This window comes from Hyposmocoma kahamanoa, unplaced genomic scaffold, assembly GCF_003589595.1.
Source record: "Hyposmocoma kahamanoa isolate Upper Pololo Valley unplaced genomic scaffold, ASM358959v1 99702, whole genome shotgun sequence".
Taxonomy (NCBI): Eukaryota; Metazoa; Arthropoda; class Insecta; order Lepidoptera; family Cosmopterigidae; genus Hyposmocoma; species Hyposmocoma kahamanoa.
The window spans coordinates 4,723,898-4,733,859 of record NW_020656001.1 but is presented as its reverse complement, the minus strand read 5'-3'; the positions used below and the strand labels follow the sequence as shown (position 1 = coordinate 4,733,859).

Below are 9,962 nucleotides of genomic sequence, written 5' to 3'. Positions count from 1 at the left end.
TCGTCGGTCGTCGGTCGTCGTTCGTCGGTCGTCGGTCGTCGGTCGTCTGTCGTCAGTCGTCGGTCGTCAGTCGTCGGTTTGTGTCACTCTAATAAAAATGTAATAACCAATACAATACAAGTTATAAAAATAAATTGATCTTTATTTAAGTATAATAGTAGGTAGGTATTATTATAACAAATTGAAAATTACAATCTACCAACAGTTTCCTTTCTATGTATTAGCACGATACGGATTTGCGTTTAAAATCACGGGCACTGCTAGTTGGTATTAGGTACATAAATGAAACAAAAGTTTTATATGAAACGTTTTATTGCAAATGTAGACCTAGGGCCCATATCAGACAACGTACCTACTTTCATTATTTATTGATTTACCAGACTTTCTCAAGTCATGGTTACAGATTCATTTAGTTGAACTCTTCGCGGTTATCAGATGCATGAACTGAAATGTCGTTCCAGAAACTCAAAAAGTCTACTGCGTTATTGTAAACTAAGCAAAAATGAAGATAAGATAGTTGCAGAAACCATCTCGTTACACCACGACTTACCGTCTCATGGTATAATGTGAGGATGAATCGTGAAAAAGTTTGTATCAACAGTCATTCATTGGGAAATCTTTACAAGGATTACCGTGTTCCATAAGATTGTTCGGCAGGGCTGTAGGTACACTGTACAGCCCATACGAAAGGTCAAAAAAGTAAAATAATTTGTGCATCTGGATATATTAGCAAGGGATGGTGCGTAGGACGGTGACATCGAAAGGAGTGCGAAAGCTGGTAGTCAGGTAAATGGAGCTCACCACGCAATTACGGATAGCCAGAACGTTTTCAAAAAGGCGCGTCTGACGACTAGTCACCTGGGCGCTCTGGTGCCAACCCTGTACGGTAATGATGATGAGTGCGGTATAAGATCGACACAAATTAATAGAGAGAGAGATTGGAAAAAATCGCCCTCGAAGTACCTACTTCAAGCAGGTTGATGAACAAATGGGCTTTTGTAAAGTGTATAAGTATAAAGATTGATGCGAAATAGGACCGCCAGGAGCGCAGCGTGGAGGTCTGCCTAACGCAGTTGTATTTCTTATGCAACTTCGAACAATTTGACAAAGTTCACGTTGGTCTTATTAGCCCCCACGCCATGGTTCGGAACGAGACTGGACAAACCATGTTATATTCCCCTTTTCAAATTTTGCACTTGTTACTATAACCAGTGAGCCTGTGAACCGATGATGTAAGTAAGTATATCTACTACAAGCCTGGAAAGGTTCCTATCTGTACAGTCATACGAAATATACTTAAATAAGTACATTTTAATTTACAATATAGTTTGTTGTCGGCAGCGAAAAGGAGTAACAGCGTTCACAAAGTTGTGTAAATCGTGCATTGTATAAATAAGCACTGCGAAGCCGGGCAACATAAAATGTACGTGATTCTAGTACAGTTCGAGGGATCTCCTGCGTTTACTAGTACAGACTTTGTTATTGTTTATTGAATACTACAATAAAACAATTTGATAAATCACATAATAGAGTACGCATCTTGTTCAACCACGTTGTCTATTCTATTTTACGCATACATATTTTCTTTAAAATAAGCTGGTCATATTATTTAGGCGATCTACATCAACACAACGTAGGTACGCGATTGTCGCTATGTGGAGCGAATGAGAAAATATTGAAGAGACAATCGGTCGCAGAGAATACGTCTCACGACGCGCAAACGTTGATACCGTCTGCTCATTTGATTATAATACGACATACACAACATTTCAGACCAATCTTGATAACTATCTACATAACACATTATACACTAGTTACGCAAACGGTTACAACACTGTACGCCGTTACGGTTACGGTTATGTATTTTGTTTTCTCGCCATACAAAACAAATTATCGAGTAGGTATAAAATATATATCGGCACATCAAAAGATATACGACGTTGGAACAAGGCATGTAGGTAGGCAGTTCAATATATTTCTATGTCACATTACCTTAAATAACTAAGTAGGCGTTATTACAATTATTTACTATAGATTTATCTTAACTGTACATAAAGCTGAGCTTTGTATAGAATAATAAATAGATAATTAGGTAGTCGACACTCTCAGATGACGATACATTCGTGGGGGAACACCAAACCTCGCGTGGGCACTGTTGGGCAGGCTGAAAACAGATTTCGTTAATATTATTTGATGTCAGATGAAATAAATACATACAAGCATCACAGTAAGGTCAAATTCTAAAGGTCGTCTAAACGATCAAAGAACCTAAAATAAATAAAGAATAAAAAAGCGTGTATTGCCGATTTACTTTACGATACACACCATTTTCGGACATTCCAATAACACTATTTCGTGGTTGATAGTTTTACATGATTTTGGAAACATTAGAGCTCCTTGTGAAAGAGTTTGTCCAGGAATGTACTGCCACCTTATTTCAGCCTGTTTGGAAGGGTGCTGGCATTGACTTACAATTATATGGACGTCGGGTCCGCGCTAAAAAGTGTCCGAACTTATAGGGCGTTAAAATCGTATACAGAGCGACATTCACGCTTTAGTCTTCGTTTGTTTCTTCTGACAGCGAAGCAAGCAAAATTAGACAGTACTGCGATGACATTACAATTTAAATTCAACGTTTTAGCTTTTTCATATTCCTTTAAATGTCACTACGTTTAAATGGGTTGACTTGGGACATTTTTTTCGTGGATTTTGTATTAGACCCGTCGTCCATTTATTTGTAACTCAATGGGTGCTGGTGAAATTACAGGCACATAGGGCTTGTCAACTTATATCTCAGGGTTAAAGCCCTGAGTTGCACTGCGGTTGCAATAGACAGGCGCCAGGGTCAATTGGTGTCGTAAAAAAAAGAATCCGAAACTTTAGTTCAACTGGACCAATGTGGTGGTTCTGAAAGATTACATGTACTACGTACCTAACATATGAAATAAAGTAAATACCTAATAATGAAATGACATAAGATGTATCATCTTCTAATGAAGCAAGTCTTGACTTGACTCTACATTAATGTTCATAACGCCATGCGTCGTAGACCGAACATTATCTATACGGATTTATACGGATATTTAACCGAGTTCAAAAAAGGAGGAGCTTCTCAATTCGACTGCGTTTGTTTTTTTTAATGTTTGTTACGCGATAACTCCAATAATTTGTGAACCGATTTGGATAATTCATTTTTTATTGGAAAGAGAGTACCTCGGTAGTGGTCCCATTTAAATTTTAAGAAAATATTCCGCCCTTAGAGGTGGCAAACTAGGGGATGAAGATTTCAAGAAAACTTGGCAAATATATCATGTAATTCCACGAACTTTTGAGGTCGGTTTTTTAGTACCTATTCTGTACTGAGATGATTATTTATAAAATAGTCAACCATAATTTCAAAAACACACTGAGGGTGGCTGTTGTTTTTGTACTCGATTTTCAAAATCGACTGTTTGATTATGACACTAAAAAAGTCTAGAGCTATTTTTATATTCGCAACCCATTGCTAGTCTTGATTAGGATGTGCATGTGCATGAGCATGCAGTAGGCAAAGAGGTCGTGTCCGTAAAAAAAGGAAACAAATTCTCCCAAAATCGACGCCCACGTCCTCGACGAGGTATTGAGCAAGGCTGTTTTGAATGTTCATCCAGTATCTACTATATTTCATTAATCTCATTTGTTTGGAGGCACGAGAAAAAAGTTTCGGTGATACCGTAATATGCGATCTTCCCACTGGGGTCGGAATCACCTTCCGCCAATTGCATTTATTTATTTTATACAACTTACATTTACAGTACCTACTTATAACTAAACATGTAAGTCATAGTCGTATGTAGGTAAAGGTTTAGTCGATCACCGGCCAAAGGTAACCTGCGGAATATAAACCACAGAGCTTTGGGAGGTGACCGTCTCCAATTAGTAACCAGCGGATGTTAGATATTTTGATACAGTGTTACTGAACACGTCAATATCATTTGTCCTATTTGGCGATTCGATCACGGCAAGGGCTTCGTTGAATGGTATCTGTCTTAGTGTCATTGAGCGGGTTCAATGAAAATTGAACAGAGGGTAGGCACTTGTGCTGACGCAAGACGTAACGTGGTTTTGGCGGGATAGAAAAGGAATTTGTGCCCTATAGACCAGGGTTAATTAAATAATTTATCCTTTTATTCGGTTAAAAATATATTATAGAAGCCCCAGTTTTGTATTGTCCATTTAGTCCATTTGTCAGATTACCTTTTTCGCAGCGCATGCCGTAATAGCCGGTGCCTTCACACTTGCACGTGAAGCCGGGGTCCTGCATGGTTTGTAGGCAAATGCCTCTAATGCACGGTCGCCGAGAGCAGATGTTCGAGTTCTTCTCTACAACAAGAACAATACAAGAGACATACACTTACTAATAAAATTGTCTCGTTTGCTTCACGTTCACGCGATTAGTGAAACTTTTTCATATTTACTTATATTTAATATTCGTGTTATGAAATGCATTATACATAGTTAGTTAGATTGTTACTAAAGCGAAAAGTGAAATTCGTAAATAAAATGCAAGGCCAATTCTGCCCCACCATTTAAAAAAGTAAGTATCTGGTGACGCCACTCGTTATTTGCCTTATTAATCGGAAGAAACAAACGGTTTGGTTTTATCGGGTAGATAGTAGGCATTCTGTTTAAGTGTCTTTCGGAAAGATTAATTACCTGTGAGAACGTTCAAGCACTCGCGCCGTGATCTATAAATGTATTCTGTTTTGCATCCATATCCACAGGTGCAGGAGGTGCCATAGATTTTGCAGCCATTCTGCAGTTCTCCCGGTTCGCATGCTTCCGCATTGGCTATAAAACAACATAAAGTGAAATAAATACCGAACAGTTTAAAAGCAGGTCACCGAAACACCAAGTTTTTTAAACGAGTAGCTACTTCACATCCAAAATGCGTGTCTAGCTTGTTGGAAATGGATACGAGACAAGGGACTAATTGTGCAGAGACCCTTGTATTGATGCTGATATTAATTAGGTACGTGTCGTTCGCAAAGAGCTTACATTCGCAGCAGCAAGTTTACATAAACCCTTTGTTGTAATGTTTCCTGATAATTTTCAGGAAACCATTCACACGAATTTACAGAATAACGTACAGCATATAGCGTAGGTAACTATTTTTTCATATTTGCTTTTGACCTTCTCACTGTATTGGTATTATTTTATTGAAAAAATCACTATAATATAATCTTTAAGAAGTTACGGGAAGTTACTTAGTACAATAAAGGAATATAAAATAGAGCCGCAATTGCTTGTCCCGTATGGTGCCACCTTCATATTATTATATCGTGATGCAGTGTAGAACAGCGTCCGATAATGGCTTAAGACCTAATCTAATTATTATTGTATTTACGGGGACTTTGTTGAACAGCATATAAAATGTCGACCAATTAGTTTTGCCTAGAATGATAATCACATAATATGATATTAATACACATAAGTATTTGTTATAGTTACGCCGGAGCGATATCTGCCAACTTATCTTATGTGAAAGGTTAAAAAACTACTGGAAGTGAACAAAGCGAAGTATGAACGGAAGGCGATAGATAACGATGAATAGCTCGCGTTATTTAATATCTAACACGAGCAGCTTACTTACTATACGACCTAATTGACTTGTTATAAATCGGAGCTGCTAAAACGAAACTAAAATTACCGCTGTACGTTAAACCGCGCCAAATATTTCGCTCAAACATAGGGTGGTGAAAGACTTACAGTGAAGCGATGCGATGATGGCTACGAGCAGCAGAGCAGGTGCGGTGCGCGCGCGCATGGTGCCGGGAGACTGCGGATTCCGACTGTGGCGATAGGCCTTCCTCTGCCAGTGTGAACGCCCGACGTATCGCGCCGTATCTCGCATCCTGACTACTGCGCCATCTCCACATTCGGGTGCGCGCTTGTAGTTGTTGCATGTACTTTAATAGTTCACAATTCGTTTCTACAAATGAACAAAGAATTATTATTGGTTCTTGTCGTATCACTTAAGAATTCCATTGGGTTGACTTCATTTGATATGTGATCACAATTTCTGCAGATTGTGTAGAGGCAGTTCACATAAAATATTCGGACAGTGAAATGTGAACCTGCCCGGTAACATTTCCTCAGTAAAACTAAAATTATACTTTTAAGGTGTCGCACTCGTCGCAGTGGAATGGTCTACAATTCCCTCTGTATCGGAATATTTTTTATCAGCGAACGCGGCAATGAAAATATTGTCGAAATCGTAAGTTCATTGCCCTCGGGGAGGAGCCTCTTAAGGCGAATGCTCTAGTCGTTTGTCTCTATTTATTAGCCCGGAAGAACAGTGAACGCTATTTTGATGTAACAATTTGCTTCACTAATCGTTCGAGCTAATAACTATAACTATAAGATTAGAAATTCGTTATGTTTCGCTTGACCATATTGAGTAAGCGAAGTGTGTCTACACCGTGCAATACCTACCTACCGATATTTCTTACCAAATGCTCTTGGGCATTTCTCTAATGCCGCAATTTTCTGTGTCCATGCATTATACTTCACTTATCTGTTGACACAAAAATCTACAAAAAGACTATAGAATAGGTCGAAAGCTAACTGAAGCGCACAAACTCTTCTCAAAAAACCTTTCGGATCTAATGGAAAAAGAACCTAAATATCTAAAACCTGACAACGGTGGCGTGTCCCGAATGCAGAAACCAGCACAAAGTGTCATTTTTCTCAACATCGAAAACGTATATCAATATTAGAGCCTATGCGCACGAAGCAGGAGCCCACGACGTGCGTTTCACGACACTGTCGTTCGAATGCGCGCAAACATCGTTTTGCAAGCAAGAATAAAGTAAGAAGTTTATATATTCCATTGGAATTTACACTCGAAATTTCATGCTTCATTTCAAAACTACCTGAAATTAACAAACAAAACTAAAATTAAGACTACCTCTTATCAAAATACGCGATACGTTTGCGCGATTACAGCGCGTCTACGACGCGTATGAGTTCACGTATAGTAAATTAGATGACAGCACTTACTTATAATCTGAATTTCACAATAAACTAGAAAATAGTTTTACCAACCAATAGTTATACCAAGATTGTTGCGTGTCCCAGGCCTACGCCAAAATTCGGAGGTACTTACGAATCATGTTAGAAGCTTCGCAATTCATTCGTGTTGGTGGTCCATCACGCTCCTGCGGCTGCAGACAAAAGGGGGAAATTTGTAGCCGATTTTAGGACTTTGTGCCTGTAAGTATTTACAAGTAATTCGGTGGCTTTGGTCAAGGTTCATTTTAGAGTTCGGTGCACACGATATTTCAAAAAAAAAATTAATTGCAAAATTTATAATATGTGCTGTAACGACTATAACAACGAGTACAAACTATTTATTGGTTTTACATGTACTGTCGTTTACGCGTGATATAAAAAAAGGTATATTTTCCGAAGCCCGTGGCCTTAAAAAAACGTGGTCAAAAGAACTGCTATCGAAGCCATATTTTCATTGAAAACAAGAACTTTTATACGTTTTTTCATACACGTGTTTAGTTAATATTACCAATTTTCACAGTTTTATATTACTTAGACTTGCTTCCAGCTGAAAATGAATATCATATAATGAATAATATGAAAATGAAAATTGGAAATCAAGAAGATGAAGGAACGTGCTAGAAAAGCAAAGATAACAAGCTATCCAATTAGTTACATATCAAAAGGTGTAAAGAAAAAGATGTGACGACAGAGGTGTGGGAAGAAAAAGCGGAAGAAAAGATTTTGAAGTTGCATGAGTTACCTCGCCATGTATAAAAATTAATGAGAGGTATTGATCAAGTTCCAAAAAATGTATTGCTTTTGCAGCTACAGATTGCATTCCAATTTTTTTTTAAAAGAGTTACGGAAATACTTTGCGTGATTGAGATAAGACTGAACAGCCAACCTGACAACTGATTTTAATTAATAGTCACAAGGTGAAATTTGTTTCAGTTAAGTAAGTATAAGTTGCTGTTTATATAAATTTTAGTTTTTTAAGCTTGATTTAATAGTTAGTCATATAATGAGTGTTTATGTACATTATTGAATGTTCTTATTGCCTTTCTCATAGTATTTTATACAAAAATTATGCCTTTTCTTAAATTATCCTGATTCCGGTGGTAGCTGAATTCTGTGGATCAAAATATGTCACTCTTAACTGTTAAGAGTTTAGTTGCCCAATTAACGGAATCTTATTTGAATTCCTTTTCCTTCCTGCTGAATGTTTCTCCTGAAATTAGAAAAAAAAGTTAGAGAATTTCGCCCGTCTTGGAGAAACGCCCATATTCAGTTCAGGATGATAAAATTAGTGTGAACACCTTCTATCATTCACAATCCAACATTTGTGAATTCCGTCAATCCGTTTTAAGGGTTTGTAGGCTACGTGCGATTGGGGCATTTGTCCGAGAAGGGCAGAAATGCCCAAATCACATTTATAATAAAATAATTCATAGACAACATTCATACGCATGCATTTATTGCATTATTACTTAATAGGTAAGGGAAACTACTCTACTCTGTCAGCAGGTAAGTACATCGAATAAGGCAAAATATAGCGTAGTAAGTAAAAGCGAATGATGATCATAAAAAGCGTTGGTGGGTGCGTTGATAAATGCCTATGCAAAGGTCGTGTGTCGTGGGGTGTAGTATAGAGTGCCCCGTTTACGTGTATTTTGTATAAATACGGACGTATAGACTTTATAACATAAATATTTATAAAGTTTTGTTTTTCTTTTCTTCCTCGATGTCATTTACTTTTGCGTGACGCGTAGCGTTTTATGAACAAAATAGAATCATTTTCACGACCTCCGTGGGCGAGAGGCTCGCACATCGGTTTTTATTTTCCACTCTCTAAGGTTTTTATAGTGTCGCCATATCTGAAGTCACGGGTTCGATCCATGGCCGGGACAATGTAGAAACTAACTTTTCTGTACTGTTTCGGTTGTTTGTGCTTTACTTATTTACTTTGGGATCAAAGCAACGCTTGTACTGTTGTGTAATATTTGTAGTATTTATATTATGTACTTCATGTTATCAATGTCAAAATATTACAATAATTTAAAAGACAACATCACTAAGTAATAAAGACCACAATAATTCATATAACACAAAATTTATAAATTACCAATCTAAATATAAATAATATTAATATTAAAAAAAAACAGATAAGTAAAAAATAAATAAAATATTGTCAAGAATGCAACGATATCAAATAAAAATAAAATTGCAATTTCTTAAAAATAAACACCTCTACACTTAGAACTCATCAATAAAAGGAGTTTTAGTCGGGTATAAAACATTATAGTCGTTGTAACACTTTTTAGATTTGTGAGTGGGTGTTCGTAGAATCTGGTTTATCGTTGCCCGGTATTATGGTAACGGCTTGAAGTTTTTCCGGGTTTCGCAGTGTTCGCAGTGCTCGGCCTCCACCCTTACATTTTATATCATAAATCAGTCAGCATTCACAATAAAGCCAATGATATTACCTATACTATACGCCGTCATTTTCAGCCTGATCTATGGTGGATTTACCTTTCCTACAAGCCGTCATTTTCAGCCTGATCTATGGTGGATTTACCTTTCCTACAAATTAGTTGTCTGTCTATTGATTCAATTATTTTTGAAATATTCGGAATTATATTTAAGCTACTTTTCAAAACATTGAGATATACTCGTATACCTTTCGTATACATTTCATTTAATGGAGTAACGAGTATGTCGCCGATTAACGGCCAGGCTGACATTATACTTATAGAAACGAGATTTGGTACTTCCGAAGCGTTTTTGATGCATGCAGCGCTCCCCTCATCACCCTCTCCAACGAGACGGCCGCGAGTGCGTAATCTTTGAGAAACCGTTCAAATACTTAGAATAATAACGCATAGAATGATAGTTTCATATCAAACGAACTGTCACAAGTGAGGCAAAAA

At 37.4% G+C, this 9,962-nt stretch overlaps 1 protein-coding gene across 1 annotated transcript; it reads right to left on the bottom strand.

Annotated features, from left to right (window-relative positions):
• Positions 1-1,211: 1,211 nt before the first annotated feature.
• On the bottom strand, positions 1,212-5,878 carry LOC113239185 (cubilin-like). Its single transcript, XM_026476057.1, has 4 exons — positions 5,749-5,878; positions 4,696-4,830; positions 4,237-4,362; positions 1,212-2,164 (listed from the first exon to the last, which is right to left on the bottom strand). The coding sequence occupies exons 1-4, from the start codon at positions 5,804-5,806 to the stop codon at positions 2,106-2,108; spliced, it is 378 nt and encodes a 125-aa protein (XP_026331842.1). The 5' UTR covers positions 5,807-5,878; the 3' UTR covers positions 1,212-2,105.
• Between the last annotated feature and the right edge of the window lie 4,084 nt (positions 5,879-9,962).